This window comes from Salvelinus sp. IW2-2015, linkage group LG30 (assembly GCF_002910315.2).
Source record: "Salvelinus sp. IW2-2015 linkage group LG30, ASM291031v2, whole genome shotgun sequence".
In the NCBI taxonomy this organism is placed as follows: Eukaryota; Metazoa; Chordata; class Actinopteri; order Salmoniformes; family Salmonidae; genus Salvelinus; species Salvelinus sp. IW2-2015.
The window spans coordinates 22,453,949-22,481,530 of NC_036869.1; the positions used below are offsets into that span (position 1 = coordinate 22,453,949).

Below are 27,582 nucleotides of genomic sequence, written 5' to 3' on the forward strand. Positions count from 1 at the left end.
AAACTTGAACCTGTTTGCAGTCCGCATTGTTCTAAGTAATTGGATGGCTTCAATAGCGTTCGCACTGATATAGGGGCTAGGCCTACTGTAAATTGCATTATGGCTGAGCATGGACATGGCAAATGTTGTCAATAAGCAAGATTAAATTCACACCGAAAAAATTATAATAAGTTTGTTTTAATAAAATGAAACAAAAAGCAAGCAATCTGTTTGAATTTTTTTCAACAACAATAAATGCATGTAAAATGTCAAATGTAATGTATCATAAAATCACCATCATAAAAGAACAACAACGCATTGCTGTTGAACCAGCCTTCGCTATAGTAGTCCTAGGGTAAAGGTAGTCTGTGGAGGGCTTGGAATTAAAAAATAAATAAATAAAGAAATGAAATGGAAAACAAGCAATTGTTTCATGAAAATAACTTCTAAATACGAGGTTCACCGGTATTCACCGAGGATCTCATCTCTCCTTTCACGATGGGCACGGACACATGGAGCCTATATCATGGAGGGAGTCTTACGCACGTCCAAAGCATGGCTAAAATAACGTRGGCCTGCCTACAATGCATAGATAAAAAGGGAACGTCAGCTCACTGTTTTACTCCTCTCAGACTTGATACAGTATTTTAATAAAGCTWGGGTGATTAGGATTTATTTCCAAGCGGTCTCACGAGCCAAACCCTTTATCAACGGTCTTGCCTAGCCTACTTGATTACATTGGGCAGGACAAAAAGAAAACTGCCGTCATTGAGAGGGGAGGCTATGCTTGGTTTTTAATCAAATAAAATGAAATGGGGGAAAAACATGAATGTTTTATGTTTCTAAATACCAAGTATACAGGTGCCAAATCACATCTTGTTCCATGTTCATGTGGGCAGTGTGTGTCACGGCTTTTAAGGCTGTGTTTCAGCTGTCAAAATTCATACCATAACCAACTGCGTTACCATTAAAACCAGCTTTTGATTGGTCTTAAATATCCCTACCAGCGCCGCCTGAAATTAGTACTTTGGGTCATGTTTTTAAGGGCACGCCTAAAATATTTTCACTCCTCCCATCTGTGTAAGCATGCTGTGTAAGCATGCTGATGTTAGACAGGTAAATTGCCAAACCTGGCGTTAGGGCGGGAAAATGCCAGTCCGCCAGTTTTTACATGGCGAAATTGCAAACTAACGTGCGTATGACACTAGTGCCTCCTTAGCGCCAGCTGAAAATAGAGCTCTGGTCCAATATCCATGATTGATCAGCCAAAAGCAGAGCTTGAAGTGGACTTAAATATATGCCGGTACTCATCCAGAGACACACTGCACTGTAAGTTGTTCGCTGTAACATATAATCCAAAAAAGTTGCGTTCTATTCTATTTGGAGTGCTGTTTATACTAAGGTGSCGGAACGCCGCCGCAATATTTTAAGGCCACATTCTATAAAAGGTGCAGGAACTCTAGCTGTACAAATGTGAGGTGCGAGAAATCAGTTCCAATATGTTCCTGGTCAAGTCAAGCACTGGCCAAAAGACTGTGTCCAGGCTACAACTAAATCCTGGTTAGGTAGCTTAACTTAGCCTCCTGGCCTYTCCCATGGGCTTAAACAGGTGTCTACATGTTGGGGTCCTCACACAGACTACACCCAGGCTTCTGGTCGGCCTGCTGTTCCAGCTGTAAGGTGACTGAATGAAAGTTGTAGTTGGAGAAGCAGGTTTGGGTCATCTCCCTTAGGACTGGCTGGGCATCCACTACGTCATCTGTGGAGGGAAAGGAAATGCAACTGTGATGACACTGACCAACTGACACTTTCGCAAGTCACTACGGTCCGATCAAGTCAAGGCACACACATATAGTGGAAACAGCGGTGGCATTTCCACAGAATGTTTCATTCTCGGATGCATGACAAGCAAAAAACAATGTGTCATGGATACAACAAAGCCATCATCATCACTACATATGGGAGTTGTAACATAACAGTAGATTACTGACAGCCTGGTCCAGCTACACTCACCTATAGCCACGTGTGCTGACAGCACCGTCTGGTTCATAGTCAGGGCCCAGATATGGAGGCTATGGACAGACTTCACCCCCTTCACTGCCARCAGCCGGTCCCTCACCTCACCGTGCTTCACTCCAGCTGGGGTACCTGGGGAGAAATAAGAGAGGGAGAGAGGGATGGAAAGGGGGAGAGAGAGAGAGAGCTTTGGATTTCATTAACACGCAAACGCACACAMACAGAGAGGAGGGACTGGGCACAAAACATGGGCATCTTGGGCAACTTTTGTGATCATGAAAGTTTTAGACATGTTGCAATCGTCAACTGTTGCACAAATCATATCCTCGTGGCTGCCATCCCTAGAAATCATTCCTAGTCTACAATAAGACGTCTACTTTGACATAGTCCCGAAACAGGGACGATAGAGAAAACTCCCTGTATTACCTTCCATGAGGACAAGCAGGATGTCTCTCAGAATGGTGACGGTGGTTCCCAGGACAAACATGGAAAACAGGAACGTACAGATAGGGTCAGCTATCTTATACTCAGGCTGTGGGAAACAAAGAGAACGAGAGAGTAAGGACCGTAATCATTATATTGTCATTAGATGCTCTATTTTCCATCCAATATATTTCACTTTAGTTAAAAGACATACTTGTGGTAGAACAAACAGGGGACATCTCTATCTCACGTTAGAAACACATGAACGTTTGTGCTTGTACAGCATCACAAAAGGGATCATTCTATTGAGAATTGCCTGCTAGCAATATCCGTTTAAAAAATACATCAATCTCTAGTTTTGGAGTTACCTTTGAGAACATGACGCAGTAGATTTCAGTGCCTACGGAGGTGCATGCTCAGCACATGAAGATTTTGAGAGATTATCACACACAGGAAGGAAGAGGGGGAAGAGTCTAAAAGTCACACTGGGCTTACTGTGAAATGAACAGTAAACTACTGTAACAGWGCGGTCCATTGTGTACTGCAATGATACTTGATTAATTTGTCGAGAGTGTCATTTTTGCAGCCTCGGCATGGGGCACAAGCCAATAAATCCCAAAGTGGATAAAGTCAACAATTTATAATACAGTAAATCGGCGCTAACTAGAAGTTGGATGCATCTTCCATCAATTACTGATTGATTCTTTCAATTATTTAAATCCCATTGTGTTTTGCTGAGAGTTTTCAATAGTATTTATGTACAATTTATGCAAATTCAAAAAGACTTTAACTTAATCTATGAAATTAGACTAATAACCTAATGTTGTCAGGGCTCTATTTGGGCCACTCTTTCAGTATCAGTGACATACTGTATGATTCATTCTAACGCATTGAGTATTCAGCTATCTAAATGACCAGATCAAAAGGACATCTTACGAAAGCCAGGAAGAGTGTGTCAACACGAACATCCACCTCATCCTTATCTAACATGCCCATTTTGCCTCAGTCATAATCTTCTCACCCAATCCGTGCACTCTCCACCCCAGTTGACCATACCTCCCCATCACCCAGTTGACCCAACTGCCCATCCCATCACCCCATTGACCACTACCTCCCACATGACCCCAGTTGACGCACTCCCTCCCCATCACCCCAGTTGACCACTACCTCCCACATGACCCAGTTGACTACTACCTCCCACATGACCCCAGTTGACTACTACCTCCCACATGACCCCAGTTGACCACATCCCTCCCACAGACTCCAGTTGACCACTACCTCCCACATGACCCCAGTACTACTACCCTCCCACATGACCCCAGTTGACTCACACCCTCCCCCATCACCCCAGTTGACCACTACTCCCCACATGACCCCAGTTGACCACTTACCTCCCACATGACCCAGTTAGACTACTACCTCCCCCATCACTCAGTTGACCAACTACCTCCCACATGACCCCGTTTGACTACTAGCTCCCTACATGACCCCAGTTGACCACTACCTCCCCCATCACCCAGTTACCACTACCTCCCCCATCACCCCAGTTGACCACTCCCTCCCACATGACTACTACCTCCCCCATCACCCCAGTTGATCACTATCTCCCAATGACCCCAGTTGACCACTACCTCCCCCATCACCCCAGTTGACCACTCCCTCCCCACATGACTACTACCTCCCCATCACCCCCAGTTGATCACTATCTCTCCAACATGACCCCAGTTGACCACTACCTCCCATGACCCTAGTTGACTACTACCTCCCACATGACCCAGTTGACCAACCTCCCACATGACTCCAGTTGACTACTACCCTCCCACATGACCCAGTTGATCTACTCCACATGACCCCAGTTGACCACTACTCCCACATGACCCTAGTTGACCACTACCTCCCCCATTACCACCCAGTTGATCACTACCTCCCACATGACCCCAGTTGACTCACTACTCCCCACATCACCTATTTGACCACTACCTCCCCAGTCATCACCAGTTGACCACTACCTCCCACATGACTCCAGTTGAACTACTACCCCACATGACCCCAGTTGACCACTACCTCCCACATGACTCCAGTTGACTATACTCCCGTCACCCTTGACCACTACCACTCCCACAGTACCCCAGTTGACCTCACTACCTCCCCATACCAGTTGACCACTACCTCCAACTAGACCCAGTTGACCTACCCCCACATGACCCCAGTTGAATCCACTAACCTCCCAATGACTCCAGTTGACTACTACCCTCCCACATGATCCAGTTGACCACTACCTCCCACATGCACCCAGTTGACCACTACCTCCCACATGACTCCAGTTGACTACTTAGACCCTCCCACATGACCCAGTTGACCACTACCTCCCACATGACTCCAGTTGACACACCTCCCACATGACCCAGTTGACCACTACCTCCCACATGACTCCAGTTGACTACTACCTCCCACGGACTCCCAGTTGACCACTACCTCCCCAATGACACCAGTTGACCACTACCTCCCACATGACTCCAGTTGACTACTAACTACCTCCACAATGATCCCAGTTGACCACTACCTCCCACATGACTCCAGTTGACCACATACGTCCCACATGACTCCAGTTGACCCACTACCTCCCACATGACTCCAGTTGACACTACCTCCACATGACCCCAGTTACCACTACCTCCCACATGACCCAGTTGATCCACTACTCCCCACATGACTCCAGTTGACCACTACCTCCCACATGACCTCCAGTTGACCACTACCAGTCACCACATGACCCCATTGACCACTACCTCCCAATGACCCCAGTTGACCACTACCTCCCCCATGACCCCAGTTGACCACTAACTCCCACATGACCCCAGTTGACCACTACCCCTCCCCACATGACCCCAGTTGACCACTACCTCCCACATGACCCCAGTTGACCACTACCTCCCATGACTCCCAGTTTGACACATACTTCCCACATGACCCCAGTTGACCACTACCTCCCCATGACCTCCAGTTGACCACTACCTCCCCACATGACCCCCAGTTGACCACTACCTCCCATGACCCCAGTTGACCACTACCATACCTCCCCTGACCCCATTTGACCACTACCTCCCACATGACCCCAGTTGACCACTACCTCCCACATGACCCCAGTTGACCTACCTCCCTGACCCAGTGACCCACTACCTGCCACATGACCCAGTTGACCACTACCTCCCACATGACCACAGTTGACCACTACCTCCCACAGACCCCAGTTGACCACTTAGTATATTGCATCTTCATCAATTACTGATTGATTCTTTCAATTATTAAATCCCATTGTGTTTTGCTGAGAGTTTCAATATAGTATTATTGTACAATTTAGCAAATTCAAAAAGACTTTAACTTAATCTATGAAATTAGACTAATAACCTAATGTTGTCGGGGCTCTATTTGGGCCACTCTTTCAGTATCAGTGACAAACTGTATGATTCATTCTAACGCATTGAGTATCAGCTATCTAAATGACCAGATCAAAAGGACATCTTACGAAAGCCAGGAAGAGTGTGTCAACACGAACATCCACCTCATCCTTATCTAACATGCCCATTTTGCCTCAGTCCTAATCTTCTCACCCATCGCCCTCATCCAACCCCAGTTGACCACTACCTCCCCCATCACCCCCCCCAGTTGACCACTATCTCCCCATCACCCCAGTTGATCACTACCTCCACATGACCCTAGTTGACCACTACCTCCCCCATCACCCCAGTTGACCACTACTTCCCACATGACCCCCAGTTGACTACTACCTCCCACATGACCTCCAGTTGACCACTACCTCCCCCATCACCCCAGTTGACCACTACCTCCCCATCACCCAGTTGACCACTACCTCCCAAATGACCCCAGTTGACCTACTACCCTCCCCACATGACCCAGTTGACCACTACCTCCCCAATCACCTCCAGTTTGACCACTACCTCCCACATCACCCAGTTGACACTACCTCCACATGACCCCATTGACCACTACCTCCCACATGACCCTAGTTGACAACTACCTCCCCATCACCCCAGTTGACCACTACCTCCCCCATCACCCAGTTGACCAACTCCCTCCCACATGACCACTACTCCCCCATCACCCCAGTTGAACCACTACCTCCCCCATCACCCCAGTTGACCACTACCTCCCCATCACCCCAGTTGACACTACCTCCCACATGACCCAGTTGACTACTACCTCCCACATGACCCCAGTTGACCACTACCTCCCACATGACTCCAGTTGACTACTACCTCCCACATGACCCAGTTGAACTAACTACCCCCACATGACTCCAGTTGACCACTACCTCCCCACATGACCACTACCTCTCCACATGACCCAGTTGACCACTACCTCCCACATGACTCCAGTTGACTACTACCTCCCACATGACTCCAGTTGACTACTACCTCCCACATGACTCCAGTTGACCACTACCTCCCACATGACCACTACCTCCCACATGACTCCAGTTGACTACTACCTCCACTACTCCATTGACCACTACCTCCCACATGACCACTTACCTCCCACATGACCCCAGTTGACCACTACCTCCCACATGACCACTACCTCCCACATGACTCCAGTTGACTACTACCTCCCACATGACCCCAGTTGACCACTACCCAACCCATGAACTACCCCACATGACTCCCAGTGGACTACTACCTCCCACATGACCCCAGTTGACTACCTCCCACATGACTCCAGTTGACATACTACCTCCCACATGACCCCAGTTGACCACTACCTCCCACATGACTCCAGTTGACTACCACCTCCCACATGACTCCAGTTGACTACTACCTCCCACATGACCTTCCAGTTGACCACTACCTCCCACATGACTCCAGTTGACCACTACCTCCCACATACCCCAGTTGACCACTACCTCCCACATGACTCCAGTTACTACTACCTCCCCGTCACTCCAGTTGACCACTACCCTCCACAATGACTCCAGTTGACCACTACCTCCCACATGACTCCAGTTGACCACTACCTCCCACATGACCCCAGTTGACCACTACCTCCCACATGACTCCAGTTGACTACTACCTCCCACATGACTCCAGTTGACCACTACCTCCCACATGACTCCAGTTGACCACTACCCTCCCCACATGACCCCAGTTGACCACTACCTCCCACATGACTCCAGTTGACTACTACCTCCACATGACTCCAGTTGACCACTACCTCCCACATGACCCCAGTTGACCACTACCTCCCACATGAACTCCAGTTGACTTACTACCTCCCACATGACCCAGTTGACCACTACCTCCCACATGACCTCCAGTTGACACTACCTCCCACATACCCAGTTGACCACTACCTCCCACATGACTCCAGTGACTACTACTCCCACATGACTCCAGTTGACCACTACCTCCCACATGACTCCAGTTGACTACTACCTCCCACATGACCCCAGTTGACCACTACCTCCCACATGACTCCAGTTGACTACTACCTCCCCCGTCACTCCAGTTGACCACTACCTCCCACATGACTCCAGTTGACTACTACCTCCCACATACCCCAGTTGACCACTCCTCCCACATGACTCCAGTTGACTCCTACCTCCCACATGACCCAGTTGACCACTACCTCCCACACTGACTCCAGTTGACTACTACCTCCCCGTCACCCCAGTTGACCACTACCTCCCACATGACCCAGTTGACTACTACCTCCCCCGTCACCCCAGTTGACCACTACCCCACATGACTCCAGTTGACTACTACCTCCCCTGTCACCCCAGGTTGACCACTACCTCCCACATGACTCCAGTTGACCACTACCTCCCACATGACTCCAGTTGACCACTACCCCCACAGACCCCAGTTGACCACTACCTCCCACATGACTCCAGTTGACCTACCCCACATGACTCAGTTGACCACTACCTCCCACATGACTCCAGTTGACCACTACCTCCCACATGACCCCAGTTGACCACTACCTCCCACATGACTCCAGTTGACTACTACCTCCCACATGACTCCAGTTGACCACTACCTCCCACAGTCACCACAGTTGACCACTACCTCCCACATGACTCCAGTTGACTACTACCTCCCACATGACTCCAGTTGACTACTACCTCCCACATGACCCCAGTTGACCACTACTCTCCCCACTGACCCCAGTTGACTACTACCCTCCCATCACCCCAGTTGACCACTACCTCCCCATCACCCCCAGTTGACCACTACCTCCCCATCACCCCATGTTGACCACTACCTCCCCCGTCACCAGTTGATCACCATCTCCAACGTCACCCCAGTTGATCACCATCTCCAACGTCACCCCAGTTGACCACTGACCTTGAAGAAGATGATGATGGCGCTGACCAGCACGCTGATGCTCTGGAGCAGGTCTCCCACGACATGCACGAAGGCGGCGCGCACGCTGGCGTTGGCCTGAGGTCGTGACCCCGCCGACTTCTGCTGCTGACCGTCCACCCCATTGTGCTGCTCCACGTCGCCATTTCCATGGGAATGGTTTTCTTGGTTACCGTTACTGTGCGAGTGGCTGCTCTTGTGGCTGTGCCCATGCCCATTGCCCGCCGCGTGGCTGTGCCCATGGTTGCTCTTGTCGTTAGTGCTGTGGCTGTGGCCGTGCCCACTGCTGAGGCCCCCGTGGCTGTGCCCATGCCCAGACTGGTGCAGGGTGAAAGCCATACTGCCCACGGGACATTCAGAAAGACATAACATATTAAAAGCCTTGTTATTAGGCATTATAAATGCTCATATATGCTTACAACAAGTGATGAAGCATTATACATGGATGCTTCCTGCTGTCGAATATGTCTGTAGGCTGTTTACGTGACAATACCTGTATATCTACAGTACTTGCTACTGTTGAGTAACACTGCTCTACAGACTATCAGTAACATTTCAACTAACTATCTACTAACCATACCCCGAGCTCTAACCCTAATGTTAACCCTTGCCCTTATTCTAAACCTAACCCTAACAGTAACCTTAGCAAGCAGTTGCTTATTAACAGACAGTTTGTTGATAGTATGACCATCTGTAGAGCATCTACAGATGGAAAATCTAAACTGTCCAAATAAAGTGTGACCTACTGTGGTTTCATTTTCACTTGTGAGTCACCAATATCTAGCCCTAACGGGGAACCATTAAACACACAGAAATACTACTTACGGGGACTAAAGCCCGCGGAAATCCACATCACTTTCTCAGCTTGTCTGTCATCAGTAGTCGTCAATTGTAAACACTACATTAGTCATGGTCACAGCAGACTATGTCCATTCCAAAGATGAAGTCCAATTCATGAATGGAATTGAAATGAATTTAAAATTCAATTAAAATGAAATGACATTTTTCAATTCAGATATTGTGAACTTCAATTCAGGAAGTGAATTTCAGCTCAGCCACTGAACTGAAAAGGAAGTGACCCCAGCCCTGTTGATCGTGACGGCCCAACGAATGGGCTGCGTTTGGCGTCGGTGGACACTCACATGATGTTTGCCAGCACAGCGCAGCCTGAAGTAATGAGCATGATGGTCCCCTCGATCTCATAATTATCGCTGATGAGGCGCTGCACAGCCAGGTAAACCAGCACACCTGTCACCAGCCAGATGGTCACCACCGAGAGGAGAGCACCCAAGATCTCTAGAGGATAGAGGGAGAGGACACACACAGGAGAGGAGAGAAAGAGAACACGTGAGGTTTTAATCAGAGACCATAATGATAGAAATGTGATGGACGGATATATTACAGTAAAGAGCTGCAGAAAAACCCATTTGATCTTGCCAGCAGTGCCAGACGTACCACATAGKGAGAGCCAAGAGGAAATGTATCCAATAGGAGACACAGGTAGCCTAGTTTTACAAAACTCYAGTTGAAAAGTGAACCATTGTCCTATGCACAAATATTCACCTGAAAGGGAATCGATGCATCTAATGGTATCTGATTTTTTAAAGTATCTACTGTCAGGTTCCTATTGTAAAGGCCATGATACATAAATCACAATGCTAAAATGCTATTCTATAAACACATTAAATTACTCCACTTCAACTTTATTGTTCCAGAAAGACTATAAAGCACACACATCAAGTGGCTCATGAGATTGGGGTACAACATGTATTGATTATTGATGAAGATGGCAGTGATGATGAGGGTGAGCATTTTATGATCATGATGATCATGATTAAGATGAAGGCGATGATGATGACGACGATAAAGACAAATAATGACAACGATGATGACGATGATGCTGATGATCTCACCTGCACGATGCCAGCCGTAGCTGAGTGTGCGCGTGGCGGGTCTGGACGAGAGCCACAGAGACACCAGGCTGATGATGAAGCTGGCGAAGTCTACCAGCAGGTGGGCGGCGTCAGTCATCACCGCCAGACTCCCCGCAAAGTAACCACCTACAGGCAGAGCGCGAGAGAGGAGTGAGAGAGAGCGCGAGAGAGCGAGGAGTATGTCACTAGCGACTAACCAACTAACTGACTRACTGTTGACTGCCTGAGGGAGACACATAGACTCACTGACTAACTAATTGACAGGCCAATAGTCATGTATCATTTGACCCCTCACCCAGGATCTCTCCGATCATGAAGACCAGGCAGACAGCCGAGACCACGTAGAGCCTCTTCCTGGCCAACTGCTTCTCCCGCTCCCTGTCCTCYGTAGCTTGGCTGTTGTCATGGCAATGCTTGATGTTGCTGTCCTTCTCCTTCTGCATTATCTCATCTGTGGACACACTGTGGGGGAGGGGGGGGGGGACAGGAAAAGAAGACAACAGGCATATGGGTTATCCAAAAAGGAGGAGGAGAGGGGGATGAAAAGGGGAATTGGCAGGAAGACAAGAGAGATGGACGTCGTGAAATTCGTCCAAGAGGGAGGAGGAGAAGGGGGGACAGAACGCAGAGACTGAGGTAGAGCCTGTAAGAATGGCTCTCCCTCTCGTGTTGTGCCCAGAAAGACCAGACAAGCGAGATGGATGTCATGAAAGTCGTCCAAGAATTAGGAGGAGGAGGAGGGTGAATGGAAAGAAGAGAGAAAGACTGAGGCTGAGCAGAGTTTGTATGAAAGGATGGCTCTCTCGTGTTGTGCCCGCCTTATGTGTGCCGTTACTTGTTGCACTCAACTGCGCATTCGGGCACTTCCACAGCCCAAAATGAATTCTCAGTATCGGCGCTCAGGCAGTGGCAAAGAAATACGCCCTACAATTCTACACATTTTGCCACTGGGGCAAAGAGAAACATATGCMGTTTTATAGCTAATCTCATGCTATTCTACACATTTTKCCATGAGGCTGAGAGAAAATGTTACCGTTTTAAAGCTAATTTCCTGCTATTCCACACATTGCCATGAGGCAGAGCGGAAAAAACGCCCGTTTGTTCATTAACAGTGTAGTGTTAGGTGTTTTCTTTCTCAAAATGGAAATTCTACATCCATTATGTTAATGACATTGTCTGTGATGTTAATTACATTGTATGTATTACGCATGACATACTTATCTTTTAGTAATATGTTTCTGTCTGTAGTATTTTTAAGTTAGTGAGCATTGTTAAAACTGTAATAATGTTGTAATGTAATAACTGTCATAAAGTGTTTTTACTGTCATAAGCCATAAAGTCAACTGTTTCCAACACCCCAGGGCGAATACTCCCCAAATAGAGTCACCAAATACGGTCACGAAATACAGTCAGTAGCATATACAGTCCACCTCCATTTCAGAGCCTGTTTGGTACATGAAAGGACACCCCTCAGGAAAACCAGGTTGGTAGGGGGCCTTATAAGCTCCAATGTCGACAATTTACATTATCTGGGTTATATCCATAACTAGAGGCCTTATGAAAGACATAAATTGGTACATTGGGGTCATTGGGGACTTTTATTTTGCTTAATCCATGTACTACTGATAGTGGTGTAACCGTAGTTGATCCGTGATCCGTATGGATCACCCCCCCCCACACGGTTCGGCACGCACGTGAACCGTGGATCAATTGCAAAGTTTAACCATCATAGTGTGAAATACAGTTTTACTGACGCTGTTACTTTTAAAAGTAATAATTCCCTAAATCTCGATGCAGAGTCGCAGTGAAAAGATAAAGACAAGGCAGATGCGTGCTGTGTTTTACTCTGAAGCCTGAAGGTTGATTTKATTCTTTTTTWAAAGCAGTTGTGTGCACTGTTCAGATGAACGGAGCATGTTGAATCCCAACGAATCAATCCCGGATGCTCGYGTTGCAAAAAGCAAAGAAGAAAAAAGMGCAGYGACAGCCATGGCTAGCGGAGGAGCTGAAGAACTGRAAAAGCCTCCCGCTTCATTTAAGTCTCGTGTATGGAAGCATTTTGGCTTCCCTGTCAAATATGATGACGGAAGAAGGGTGGTGGACAACACCGTTACGGTGTGTAGGCATAGTGCCACAAGAAAGCCGTATGATCATGGAAATACATTGAGCGTGGCCACGCATTTAAAGCGCCATCACCCTGGTGTGTCAGTGACGGGAGCCAACTCAGCCAAGAGACAACAACTTCTCACCGCGGCATTTAAGCCCTTTGCTACAGAATCAGACCGGGCTGAAGCCATCACCAAATCTATTGGAATGTTTATCGCTGCAGACATGAGGCCATACTCTGTTGTGGAAAACAAAGGGTTTAAAAATATGGTGAAAGTGCTTGAGCCACGCTAGGAAATCCCCTGGCGCACCCACTTCMRTATGAAGATCGTGCCAGATCTTTATGAACAGGATCAAAATTGTCAACGAATTATCCAAGGCATCCTCTGTTGCCCTCATCACAGACGGGTGGACCTCCAGGGCAACGGAAAGCTACGTGACTGTGACTGCTCACTACACCACAGAGGAGTGAGAGATGCGAAGTCCGGTGCTACAGACATGCCCCCTCTATGAGAGTCTCACAGGCACAAATCTGAAGCAGGTACTGCTCGGAGCAGTAGCAGAGTGGAAGCTAGAGAGGCCCAATAKCAATATCCCAATCACCACAGATAATGCCAACAACCAAGTAAAGTGATAGAAGATGGACTGGGGCCACAGATAGCTTGCTTTGCACGTGTGATCAATTTAGCATCCTAAATAAGAATCTCAGTGAACCAGATGGATCGCCTCCTTGGGAGGATCAGGAAGGTGGTTTCCTTTTTTCCCCTGAATCACAACAGCCGCTCACGTGCTTAAGACCAAGCAAKAAATGCTCCAACTACCGACCCACATGCTCATACACGATGTCACAACAAGATGGACCTCCACTTATGACATGTTGGAGCTCCATCTTGCGCAGCAGACAGCTGTATAACTCTGCACTGACAGACAAGACCCTGGAAAAAATATAAAGACATCGTCACCTTGTCTGATGAAGACGTGAAAGTGGCAGAGGAGGTCCTCCAGGTGCTCAAACCTCTCAAAACAGTTACAACCCTATTGAGCACTGAACCTGTCTGTGTCCATGATCCTACCTCTGAAAACAAGGATTCTACAATCCATGGCCCCAAGTGAGGAAGACAGCACCATCAGTAGAGATGTCAAGGCTGCCATTAGAGAGGACCTGAACCCCAGATAMCCCTCTAATGTACAGGACTACCTTCATAGATCTACTGCACTGGATCCAAGTTTCAAGTCCCTGTCTCACCTAGACCCTGCCCTACACCGGAGGACATAGAGTGATCTCACCACTGAGACTGTGGCCACTGAAGAGGTMAAAAAAAAGAGTGAATTACTTAAATAATAAATATAGTGCAGTCTAATCTTAGTCTATGCTATTGCTATTAGAATCATCCATTTTTGATTTGGAATAATAATGTATTTTCTTAAATGTTATTGCCACAATTATAGTTCTATGAAATATGAAAATAAATAATTAGTTAGTTTAATAGATCGTTATTTTTTTCTGCAGGGTCAAGCCACAGAGCCGACAGGGGGCAGACTCAGAGGCATCTCCTCCACAAAATCATTTGTCCATGAAGGAGCTTTTCGGGGACAAAAGTTTGCCAACACCATCAAAGAGGAGGTGGCATTCTACAAGGCAGCATGCGGCATTCCAGTGGATGGTGATCCACTGGCATGGTGGAAAAGCAATGAGTGTGAATACCCTCACATTGGCATGATGGCAAGATGCTACTTGGCTGTGCCTGGCACTTCAGTTCCTAGCGAGAAGGTGTTCTCCATGGCAGGGGACMTAGTGACTGCAAAGAGGTCTACCCTCTCCCCAGACAATGTAGACATCCTCATCTTTTTGGAAAATAATTTGAAGTTATAAGCTTAGGTCTGCTTTGCTTTCTTTCTTAATTTTTTTTATTTTTATGATGTGGACACAGGCTATTTTTTTATTCACTATTGTTCAAAGGCAGAAGGTATCATGCCTCTTATTGCACTTTAATTTAACAATTGAGTATTGAATATTTKATTTTAATATTTTATTTAAACATTGAAAAGATCCTTGCTTTAAGTGTTCTTTAAGTAATAAAAATGGAAAGCAAAGTTATATTTGTCTCCCTTTTTTTTGTTGCTAATCTGATAAATGATCCGATCCGCAACTCAAAAACGTGATCCGATCCGCACCGTGAGTTTTGTGATCCGTTGCACCACTAACTACTGAACACTGAACYAGTTGCATCTGTTAGGCTAACTGACTTTGTTCAACCTTGTAGCTCCTGGACTATCCTTCCTTTAAATCCCCCACCCAGAGACCAGGTCATGGATGTGATGGGAGAGTAGTGAACTATGGTACATGTAGTTCAACTAGTAATTGAAATACATTTTGCAGTAGCTTGGCAGTAGTTGAACTTAATTCAAATCTTGGTAGTGTTTTAAGTAGTAAAGGACTTATTTTCAATGTAGCAGTCTAGCTAACTACCCGAACTAGACAACTTTTTTTTTGCTAAAATATGCAAAAAAATATGTGTGAAGTAGGTAAGAATTTCCTTTCTTTTTCKGCAACAGACCTGGCCAATTTTCACTTGAAACATAGTTTTTGTGTTTAATAGGCCAAATTACACATTCTGTTAACATCTGACTCCCGATTAATCTGTTTTTGACAATTTTAGTCTATGACATTTCAGATTTAGATATGATMATTTATCACAAATTAGTTTGTATGTGGTGAACTACCTTTTCAAAGTTACTTTAGCAACCAGCAGTAGAAACCATTTTTAAAAAGCTTATTCCTCGCCCCTGATATGGTAAAAAGCTGAGGGTTGAGGCTGGAGAAATGTAAACACTCTCAAATTCAGGACTGACCATCAATGATTTCWAAATTATAGCTTTAACCATGATTTGAGGCTATGTAGTGTTTGTTTACATTTACTTTCTTTACAAACATTGGAGTAAAAACAAGCTTATATATTGGATTATGATGGGGTATGACAGTTGATTAGGCATTTATAAATTATATTCTTCAAGAATCAACACTGTGGGAGTGATAACGCCAGATTTGGTGTGGATGCTATTAATTAACTAAAGATGCCGTGCACTCTAAGCATGACAATTAGCCCTAAATTAAGTTTAACATCGCAGGAGCGTGCACTGACTGCTGAACTCCTGTCATCCTTAGTGCAGCGCAATTGCAAACCTAAAATTGGAACCCGTGCGCAAAAAGTTTTTTACGCATGACTGGAGCAAGGGTAATAGGCTATTTTAGATTATCAAAATACGACGTTTTATTCTATAAATGAACAATAGCAATTCAAATAATATGTCAACGAAACTCACCATGGGCGCTCAACACCCTCCTCGTTCACCATTGACATCATCCAAACGTTATTTTCCAACGTCACAAGTATCAAGAGAGGGGGATTCTCGTGTTCTCGACCCTCCAATTTTGTTCACCACTAAAGCTAGCACAGAACTAGACCCGTGTGTAAAATTTTGGAGAATATAAATCAGCCAGCCTAGCAGGAGCCCAGGCTGAGTTTGAGTACAGAGAACGCCTAAAAAATGTGAAGTCAAGGCTGTCTGCTGTATATTATTAAAACATTATTAAAACAAACTGTCAAAATAAATGTGACTGCGTATGAAATGTGATAACTAGGACTAATCGTTCATTAGCACAATAAAATAATAATATCGTCCTATTCATGTGRATATGCTTCAAGTGAAAGAAACATCAACTCATCATCAAGTTGTTTTCAGATATCATAAATGTAAATGACAACATTGAAAACAGCATAACACTTTCAGACAATAAATWAACGGGGTACTTTACCTTCCCATGGTGATGCTATACATGGTGCCTTTCTCGGTGACCAGTTGAGTTTTCTCTGAATCGTTTCTGAACATGATTTCGTGCTTCAGGGATGACAGTAAACAAAATAAAACTAGTTACACTATTAACCCCCAGCCAATATATCTAGACGGAGAAATTAAAACAGAAGACAAAATAAAAATGCACTCAAAAATATATATATGGACTAATGTAAACTATATATTTCCAGCGTTACCATCATCTAAATATATATCCTCTCACAAAAGAGGGTAAGTTCCACGCATCGTTGTTTGAGTGACTATGCAAGCAGTGTTAGTATTTGAAGCCTTGTGACCACGCACCGTGTGCAAATTTAGCCGCTTGCAGCACCTTTGGGCAAAAGTTTTTTATTCAGGGAGAGGGTGGGAATTTTAATAAGAGAGCTTCTGTTTCGAAAAAGTAATATTCCTTAAAATAAGGTTTGCTTCTAATCTTAGGAATGTAGGCTGCACAAATTGAACATGAAGGAAAATATGGATTATTTTATTGCAACCAAATAATCAGCTTTCGCATTTAGCCTCCCGAGTCGCACAGCGTTCTAAGGCACTGGGTTCGATCCCAGGCTGTGTTGACCCGGGTTTGATCCCAGGCTGTGTTGACCCGGGTTCGATCCCAGGCTGTGTTGACCCAGGTTCGATCCCAGGCTGTGTTGACCCGGGTTCGATGCCAGGCTGTGTTGCAGCCGGCCGCCACCGGGAAACCTATGAGTCATCCGGGTTAGGGGACGGTTTGGCCAGCGGGATGTCCTTGTCCCATAGCGCTCTAGCGACTCCTTGTGGCGGGCCGGGCGCATGCACGCTGACTGCGGTCGCCAGTTGTATGGTGTTTCCTCCGACACATTGGTGTGGCTGGTTAAGGGAGCAGTGCGGCTTGGCAGAGACATGTTTCAGGGGACGTATGGCTCTTGACCTTTGCCTCTCCCGAGTCCGTACAGTAGTTGCAGCAATAGGACAAGACTGTAATGACCAATTGGATATCATGAAATTAGGGAGAAAAAAGGGGTAAAAAGTACAAAACAAAAACAATACTCACCCTCCATTTGGCAAGTCTGACCATAATTATCTCTATCCCCCTGATTCCTGCTTACAAGCAAAAACTCAAACAGGAAGTACCAGTGACGCACTCAATACGGAAGTGGTCCGATTAAGCGGATGCTAAGTCACAGGAGCGTTTCGCTAGCACAGACTGGAATATGTTCCCAGATTCATCCGATAACATTGAGGAGTTTACCACATCAGTCACTGGCTTCATTAATAAGTGCRTCAACGACATCGTCCTCACAGTGACCGTACGTACATATCCCAACCAGAAGCCATGGATTACAGGCAACTGCAATAAACTAAAGGCTAGAGTTACCGCTTTCAAAGAGCAAGACACTATTCCGGACACTTATAAGATAAACGTCAAAACGTCAATACAAGACTAAGATTGAATCTTACTAAGCCGGCTCTGAAGCTTGTCAGATGTGGCAGGGCTTGCAAACTATCACGGATTACAAAGGGAAACCAGCCGCAAGCTGCCCAGTGACGCAGGTCTACCAGGCAAGATAAATTCCTTCTATGCTCACTTCGAGGCAAGCAACACTGAACCATGCAACAGCACCAGCTGTTCCGGCCAACTGTGTGATCTCGCTCTCCGTAGCTGATGTGAGTAAGACCTTTAAACAAGTTAACATTCACAAGGCAGCGGGGCCAGACGCATTACCAGGATGCGTACATAGAGTATGCACTGACAAGCTAGCAAATGTCCTCACTGACATTTTCCAACCACCAAGACACTTCCGAGAGCTGGCTGCCCGGCCAAACTGACCAATTGGGGGAGAAGGGCCTTGGTCAGGGAGGTGACCAAGAACCCGATGGTCGCTCTGACAGAGCTACAGTTCCTCTGTGGAGATGGGAGAATCTTTCATAATGACAACCATCTCTGCAGCACTCCACMWATCAGGCCTTTGTGGTAGAGTGGCCAGATGGAAGCCACTCCTCTGTAAAAGGCACATGACCGCCCGCTTGAAGTTTGCCAAAGGGCTCAGACCATGAGAAACAAGATTCTCTGGTCTGATGACACCAAGATTGAACTCTTTGGCCTGAATGCCAAGCTTCACGTCTGGAAGAAACCTGGCACCGTCCCTATGGTGAAGCATGGTGGTCGCAGCATCATGCTGTGTCATTTCAGCAGCAGGGACTGGTAGCCTTGTCAGGAATGARCGACAGATGAACGAAGCAAAGTACAGAAAGATCCTTAATGAAAACCTTCTGTAGAGTGATCAGGACCTCAGACCGGGGGGGAGAAGGGTCACCTTCCAACAGGACAACGACCCTAAGCACACAGCCAAGACAACGCAGGAGTGGCTTTGGGACAAGTAAAGGGKTCTGAATACTTTCCGAATGCACTGTATTCCTTGTGTTATTATTTTTCTATTATTTCCCAAAAATTCTCTCTGCCCGTAAGCATGCCACTGTTGTTTGCGAAGCATATGACAAATAAAATTTGATTTGAAATATTACAGTCAAAATGGTCATCTGAGTGCTGCTTACCTTTTTATGTGGAAATTGTCAAATTCAAATGTATAAATTGATTGAGTGAAAACTGTTAGCGATCTAACCATAGAGATGAATGTGTTTGCGGCTAAGCTAGGCTAGCCAATATAATAACTTTTGACAAAATGCCGCCTGCTAATCTTCTGTAATAGCACCTCTAAGATAATATTGTGATTTCTTTCGGTATTTGTTTCAATTGTYCATTGTTGATATAGTCCCAAAACTTTTTGCATGTCAGCAATCAAGTTTTCAAGATATGTAACTTTCAAAATACAGAMATTTGGCCCCTATGATGTGTTTTGTATCATATGATACAAAACGCAGCATCATATGATGCAAAATGCATMATACGGGACAGATTTCTCCTACATATGGCAACCACTTATCGGATTCCGGGTCACGGAGGAGAGGAGGATGGAGGAGTCGAGGAGAGGACAGATTTCTGCCCAATGGAGAATTTCCCCATGGTTAGGGTTGAACCGGGATGTGGACATGAACCTGGGGTTAGGGTTGCACAGGGATGTGGACATGAGGTTAGGGTGAGGGATAGTGTTAGAGTTAGGGTTAGGGTTGAACTGGGTCGCAGACACGAAGCTAGGGTTGAGATTACTGCTGTWAGTACAGTGTAATAATAATGAGTCATTACAAACAAGAAAGTATGACATAAGCTTATAGATTATTTTCAAAGCATCTGTATATACTGTAGGGTCTGAAATGATTGACACCCTTGATAAAGATGAGCAATAATGACTGTATGAAATAAATAAATCAAATAATGAGCTATATAGTATGCAAAAGAAAACATTGGGWAATTATACTATTTTATACTAATGCAATTGCTCAGAGAAAGAGATTCTGTTTAACAATTACAAAACAAATTCTTAAAACGGTAGGGGTGAAACTTATTGACACCCTTCAAGATTCTCATCAATAAMTKAGTCAAACGTTTAGTATTTTGGTCCCATATTCCTAGCASRCAATGACTACATGWASCGTGTGAYTCTACAAACTTGTTGGATGMWTTGCAGTTCATTTAGCTTGTGTTTAAGATTATTTTGTGCCTTAAGAAATGAACGGTAAATACAGTATTGTGCCATTTCTGGAGACACTTCTATTGTAAATAAGAATAGAATATGTTTTCAAACACTTTACTGTGGATGCTACCATGATTACAGATCATTCTTAATTARTTAATAAGTAATGATGAGTGAGAAAGTTACAGGGTCAAAGGGGGTCAAAGATCATACTCCCAAGACATGCTAACCTACCYTGTTATTGGTAATGTATGATATAGAAAGCCTTTATTAATTTAAGTTAGTTTAATGAAGTCGGACCAGAACTGTTMTTTTCCGGCGTGTAAAGCAAGAAATGACCAAAAGGTGGTGATAAGACTCTTCAGCACTCTCACCAAGCCAGCGTTCTGCTGTCTGCAGCAGGACTCTGCTCCTCAGGATCCTGGTAATTTCTGTCAGAGCAGCTGGAGAACCSGGGCGTCTTCTTAACAGTTCACTAGATCTTGTTCACCAGTGCAGGACCACAGCTTTAGTTTAATCAAACAGGATCCCTTATATCCTGTAAAACTGTAGGCTATCACGTTAAACTGTATTTGTTCTGTAAGAGTCCAGAACAGAGTTAAGCAACAAATGATGTTGGCAACTCATGTGGCCTAACACATTCCACTCATTTGAGGGCATGGGGGTGGGTTTCAATGTGGTTCAGTGACTTGCAAAAGCTTAGTTCCTCATATTACGTAATATGTCACTGGTTATCTCACATTCACATTGCAGTGACATTAGTACAACATCTACCATCCTTATCAAGAGGTTGTTGCCTCTTGGTGTAATGGCTAAAATGTGTTAGAACTCGGTCAGGCTACAGTACATGTGTCAGGAGTGGGAAGCACATTTGCCTCATGTTACTCACAATATTTGTATTTATTTTTTCAGTCTGGAGATGCCTTTGTTTCTGCAATTCTAAATATAGATGCAAACGTGTCAAAGCTATTTTAGTCCATTTGTCTGGATCTGCAGCTTTGTTTGTAGGGGTTGCTAGGTGCAGCTCAGACTGCTAAGACAGAGTGTGCTTGTGTGTGTGTGCGTGCATGCGTGCCTGTCTGTCTGTCTGTCTGTCTGTCTGTCTGTCTGTCTGTCTGTCTGTCTGTCTGTCTGTCTGTCTGTCTGTCTGTCTGTCTGTCTGTCTGTCTGTCTGTCTGAGTAATGAAGGGGGACAGCTTTAGAGCTTTGAGGAACAAGCAGTCCACACTAAATTATGTCCTTGTTAACAGGGGTGACATGACAGCGAGCCAAGGACATTCCACAGACCACCCCGTTATCCTCAAGAGCACAATGGAGGTAACCTGGGCAACTGTCCTTCTTCTCCGTTCCTTCTTTTCCTCACTCCTCCCTCTTCCTTCTCCATAGGGGGAGTGTGTGTGTTAAAAAGAGACCCCAAAATGGTAAACAAAAGAGCTGACATCACTCCTGGTGCATCACACTAACACACGACTGACGCCACTCCACTGTCCCACAGAGGAGGGGGTTGAGGAAAACAGAGGAGAACCTCTTAAGTTTCCAGTCCAGTGCAGAACTACCACTGACATGAGAGAGGACACGAGGAAGTGGGAGTAGTGAAGCAGAAAGAGAAGAATCCTCCAGACAACGCTGTATCTCGCTACAGCCGAGAGAAGCTTAGACCAAACATAGATTCTATAAGAATACTGATTGATTTTCAGCCCAGATTGTAGACGTTGAAGCCTATCATGATGGAAGTGGTCCTGACTAGACTGAGAGACTTCTCCTCTAAGGACGCCACCTTTGATGCCTGTAAGTCAACCGGGCCCGTTGTGTCCAGGGACCCACGGACCATCAGAGACCCCTGCCCAGAGGAAGGGCTCCGGATGGCGGGCTGCATGGCCGGAGTACAAGGCAGCAGCACCTACAAACTGGACATTGAGAGTGCACTGGCCTGGCTGCGCAGGGAACTGGTAAGACTGGACAAATGACTGAAGTCTTTGGTTGTGATGAAGTCTCTCTAGAACTGATCAAATATGTCATCTGTCTATGGGCTTGAGTAAAAAGATTCTCAGCAGCATTTACTGTATTTGAAAGTATTGATGTGTTTTGCATTTGCAACAGAAATACACATTTGTATTTGAAAATTGTAGAGGACAATTTGATCTTTCCTGTATGTTAACAGATGATAATGGAAATTGGATTGCAATTATTCATCACTTTTACTGTGAGTTACTGTGAGTTACTGTGAGTTACTGTGAGACTCAAGGGTGATCTTGTCTTTCATTACTTCATATTTGTAGAGAAAGATGACGTGTTAAAATGATCCTATGCTGGATATGAATAMTCAAGCCCCCAAAATAATGACCTGTGTGTGGTCTTCTGGCTCTGTGGGGCTCTGTGGAAATTGAGACATTTTTATTGGCTATTTAGGGCTAAGGTCAAGCCATCTGTCACCCAATGAAATTACCTTCTTGGTCATTCAAATCGTTAGTGTGTGGGACTGTCACGTTATTGCATCCTTGTAATTGAGATGGGCAGGCGATGTTACGATGTCACCCTTCCAGCTTCCATTCAACCCCCCCCTTCCCATATGGAAAATAATCCTGAAAATCAAATAAGAATCTTGTATGGCAGAAGAAGATTATTTGTACAAAAATCCTCCTCCTGCTCCTCCTCGCGGCAGGAATTTGATTCTAGTGTGTCACATTGCATGCGTCAATAACGTCAGACAGTGGTACGCGATTGCTTTGAAATTTGTATGGCCCATGTATGTGACACCATAGAAGGCTTAGCTTACATGTCTCTCATATGTTTTTTTTAATACAATACAKGCAACAGCTTGTTATTAYTATGATCCAAGTGCTTTGAAATGAATTTGTCCTATGAACAGGTATGTGAGACCTCATAAGGCTTAGCTGACATGTCTCTTGTGTGTTTTATATATAATTATATGATGCAACATTTCTGTTATGTCTAAATGTTAATCACCCATATAAGTCAGATGTTACAAGAATCTTCTATGAATCCTGTACGTTTATTTGCTGTTATATACAGTATATCTTACAAATTACAGGTAGAACATATTGTTCAATTATTCTATATCTTTTCCATGTTGGCCTAGTTGGTTAGAAATTCAAAGAGGGCCTATTGTCAATGATTAATATATCGCTTGGCATTTAGTCTTCGCCCGGCGCCTCGTCATGGAAACCAAGTGTCATGAGCACACAAAACCCACCAAATCTCAAATGGGACAGAGATACAGAGGCAAACTGGAGACTATAGGTTACTTTACTGGTATAGCTCTGGTTTAGTTGGTTCAATAGAATTGAATAGTTGAATGTGTTCTAATTTTGACTTAACTTAGAGAATGCTGTGTAAGCTAATAGTAGTTCAGAGAGACAGGTCCATTGTCAAACCGACAACAACAACTCAAGTAATCTAARTCAGACACTATAGGCATTGGACTACATGGGGGAACCCTTGAAAACGTACAGTACTGTATCCAGAGYGACTTACATGAGMAATTCGGGTTAAGTGCCTTGCTCAAGGGCACATAAACAGATTTTTCACCTAGTTGGCTCTGGGATTCAAACCATCAACCTTTCGGCTACTGGCCCAATGCTCTTAAGCGCTATGCTACTGTACCAGTCTAAAGTTTGGACACACCTACTCATTCCAGGGTTTTTCTTTATTTTTACTATGTTCTACATTGTAGAATAATAATGAAGACATCAAAACTATGAAATAACACATATGGAATCATGTAGTAACCCAAAAAGTGTTAAACAAATCAAAATATATTTTATATTTGAGTCTTCAAAGTAGCCACCCTTTGCCTTGATGACAGCTTTGCACACTCTTGGCATTCTCTCAACCAGCTTCATGAGGTAGTCACGTGGAATGCATTTCAATCAACAGGTGTGCCTTGTTAAATGTTAAGTTGTGGAATTTATTTTGTTCTTAATGCGTTTGAGTCAATCAGTTGTGTTGTGACAAGGTAGGGGTGGTATACAGAAGATAGCCCTATTTGGTAAACGACCAAGTACATATTATGGCAGGAACAGCTCAAATAAGCAAAGAGAAACAACAGTCCATCATTACTTTAGGCCATGAAGGTCAGTCAATATGGACATTTTCAAGAACTTTAAAAGTTTCTTCAAGTGCAGTCACAAAAACCATCAAGTGCTATGATAAAACTGGCTTTCATGAGGACCGCCATAGAAAAAGAAGACCCAGAGTTACCTCTGCTGCAGAGGATAAGTTCATTAGAGTTACCAGCATCAGAAATTGCAGCCCAAATAAATTCTTCATGGAGTTCAAGTAACAGACACATCTCAACATCAATTGTTCAGAGGAGACTGCGTGAATCTGGCCTTCCTGGTCGAATTGCTACAAAGAAACCACTACTAAAGGACACCAATAATAAGAAGAGACTTCCTTGGGCCAAGAAACAGGAGGAATAGACATTAGACCTRTGGAAATCTGTCCTTTGGTCTGATGAGTCCAATTTTTWGATTTTTGGTTCCAACCGCYGTGTCTTTGTGCGACTCAGAGTAGGTGAACGGATGATCTCCACATGTGTGGTTCCCACCGTGAAGCATGGAGGAGGAGGTGTGATGGTGTAAGGGGGCTTTGCTGGTGACACTGTCAGTGATTTAATTAGAGTTCAAGGCACACTTAACCATCATGGCTACCACAGAATTCTGCAGACATACCCATCCCATCTGGTTTGCGCTTGGTAGGACTAACAGTTTGGTGTGTTTAAAATTTTGACCTGTACTGAACCTGCTGCTCTATGGCCAAAATGTTTCATATAGATCCACTGGTCCATAAGAGACATGTTATAAAGCCATCTACACTATCAGCAGGTCTCCGTYCTCTTTCATTCTCAAACCTCCAACACAAAAGACACCCATGTAAACTCTATCCAATTATTACACTTCCCAGTGACCAATGCTAACCATGTGTATGTGACAAATAAAATTTGATTTGATTTGATTTGGTTGCTGGCCTTTGATGTCATGAGACGTGGGTTTGTGCAGATGCAGTGGGAACCTTCCCAGGTCCAGTCTCTTTGTCCAGTATTCAGACAAACATAGCTACAAACCAGCCCAAATAGAAGTGACTTCCACTAATTAGAACCATCGCCTCTTATCAAGTCTCATGGCCCAGTATTCAGTTGTTCTCATAAAAGAGAAAGCAAGAACTCCAGCAAGAACAAGCGCTTGTTTACTGTCCACCATGGTACATTAGACATAGTTCGATCTGTTGCAATGGCTGGGCAAAGGACATACAGACAGAACACACACACACAAACACACGTCAAGAGGGGATATCGCCCCCCAGGAAGCCCACTGCTCAAACTTCACTCAAAGGAAAGTTGATGTTTCTTCTTTTATCCCTCTTTGAAACAAAGCTTTTAAAGCCACATCGCATCCTTTCAGTCGGAGCCCAATCCCAGTCTGAGGCTGTAATTAACAGAGAAAGAAATGCAGATCTGGTCATGATTGGTTTCTGTTCGAACGTTCCTCTCCCTGGGACAAACTTGGACTTGGCGAATTTGTTGGAATTCTGTGTATTCTATTCTCAAAATGAGGGCAATTAGACTGGCTCTCAGAAATAGAGAAGAAAGAGAGAGAAAGAAAGAGAGAAAAGCATTTGCATCTGAAAGAGGCAGCGCTCAACTGAAATGGTTGAACCAGGTTATGTCAGGGAAAGGACAGGAACGTCATCATCTAAAAGAGACTAAAGGAAGCTGCAGTGCAGTTCCAAAAGAGAGATTTAGGCCTATAACTCAGTAGCCTGCACTGGTTCTTTTTGTTACATAACATTTGGTTCTGTGTMTTGAGCTATTTTTCTATACCACTTGACAGTTGTAACTGCTATCTAGTCTTATTTTTGATAGCCATTTGTTTCTTTGTAATAGTTAGTATTTGCTTATGAATACTGCATGTCACAACCAACCAACTGTTTTTGAAATGGTGTTGTGTCTGTTTCAGTGTCTGTTACGTCTGTCTGCCTCTTTTATGTGCTCATATTGTTATGTCTGTATCTACGTGTCCGTTTACATCTCTTTTTGTTTCTTTATTTGTTATGTCTGTGTCACTCTGTTTAATTCAACAATCCTAACCCTTTTGTGCAGGTGGAGATGCGATCTCAGGACCAGGCCTTGATACGACAGCTGATGGACCTTCACGCAGGAATACAAGAGCTCAAGCTGGAGTGTGCCGAAGCAGAGGAGGAGGAAGAGGAGGATGACGAGACAGAAGAGGAAGGGAGCTGGGACTTTGGTAGTGAGGCAGGGGGCAGTGGTAGTAGTGTTTACTYCAGCTCAGGGGAAGTGGGCTTTTCCATATCTCGCCTGTCCACTAGAATGACTCCACCTCCTCTGGGGCCATCTCTACCTAGAAGGACTTCCAGCAGAAGAAGCTCCTTGCCTTAATAAAACCACAAACAGTAGTCTCTTATGGACCAACCGTGGTCAATGTGTAGGTCAATGACACTGTCATATACCACAGTATCATCTATTCTATTGTCACTGTGTTTGCAAAAAAAATCACACAAGCGTATTTTGAATAGGCTGCAATAGATTCCATATAGAACCTAAAGATAATATATAGATTTAAGGCTTAGATTGACCTAAGGCAATCATATCTGCCTAATGCCTTATTGTGTTAGGAAGTTGAAAAGTGTGTGTGTGTGTGTGTGTGTGTGTGTGTGTGTGTGTGTGTGTGTGTGTGTGTGTGTGTGTGTGCTGTCTGTCTGTCTGTCTGTTTCTGTCTGTCTGTCTGTCTGTTCTGGTCTGTCCTGTCTGTCTGTCTGTCTGTCTGTCTGTCTGTCTGTCTGTCTGTCTGTCTGTCTGCCTGTCTGACTGTCTGTGTGCGTGATGTGAGAGAAAAAATATATTTTCATGAGACATTGACAGACTGCAGAGCTTACACTTACTAAGTAAGCTGTGTAACTTTTCAACTCTAACTAGACGGAAGAGACAACAACAGCTGCTATCACTGTACGAAGGTCATAACGGTATMATAGTACATTTAAGAGAGAATAACCATTACTTACAGTAGCATATTGACTGTGATGTCTCAACAAAGGATTTGTAAAAACTCTTGTAATAGTGACCATAAAAGCGATTTAATATCATTGGCCGACCCAGAAGACTCATACAACATAATGAATGTTCAAGTTTTTTTTAAATCTCGAAAAAAGGGCATCAAAGTGAACAAGATAGGATACTTCCCCAATTTCCCAATTCAACTGATTTCAAAAGGAGTTCATCTGTGATAAAGTGACAACAATTATTATGTTAACTTTTAGTGTACAAGTGGATGTGTT

At 44.7% G+C, this 27,582-nt stretch overlaps 3 protein-coding genes across 5 annotated transcripts in view; 1 reads left to right on the plus strand and 2 right to left on the minus strand.

Annotated features, from left to right (window-relative positions):
- Positions 1-27,582, minus strand: part of aard (alanine and arginine rich domain containing protein) — a 348,357-nt gene that overhangs the window by 315,656 nt on the left and 5,119 nt on the right. The gene's annotated exons all lie outside the window — the stretch shown is intronic.
- On the minus strand, positions 162-20,835 carry LOC111955310 (proton-coupled zinc antiporter SLC30A2). 3 transcript variants are annotated; one of them, XM_023975509.2, is made up of 9 exons: positions 20,640-20,835; positions 16,656-16,738; positions 11,028-11,194; positions 10,712-10,858; positions 9,941-10,094; positions 8,781-9,138; positions 2,422-2,527; positions 1,993-2,127; positions 162-1,738 (listed from the first exon to the last, which is right to left on the minus strand). In XM_023975509.2, the coding sequence occupies exons 2-9, from the start codon at positions 16,727-16,729 to the stop codon at positions 1,593-1,595; spliced, it is 1,287 nt and encodes a 428-aa protein (XP_023831277.1). In that variant the 5' UTR covers positions 16,730-16,738; positions 20,640-20,835; the 3' UTR covers positions 162-1,592. The 3 variants fall into 3 exon arrangements, with proteins under 3 accessions (XP_023831277.1, XP_023831279.1, XP_023831278.1); XM_023975511.2 differs by lacking the exon at positions 16,656-16,738; XM_023975510.2 differs by lacking the exons at positions 16,656-16,738; positions 20,640-20,835 and adding an exon at positions 16,163-16,269.
- On the plus strand, positions 21,906-26,858 carry LOC111955176 (protein FAM167A). Its single transcript, XM_023975300.2, has 2 exons — positions 21,906-22,214; positions 26,387-26,858. Exons 1-2 carry the CDS (start codon positions 21,990-21,992, stop codon positions 26,684-26,686), a joined length of 525 nt encoding a protein of 174 aa, XP_023831068.1. The 5' UTR covers positions 21,906-21,989; the 3' UTR covers positions 26,687-26,858.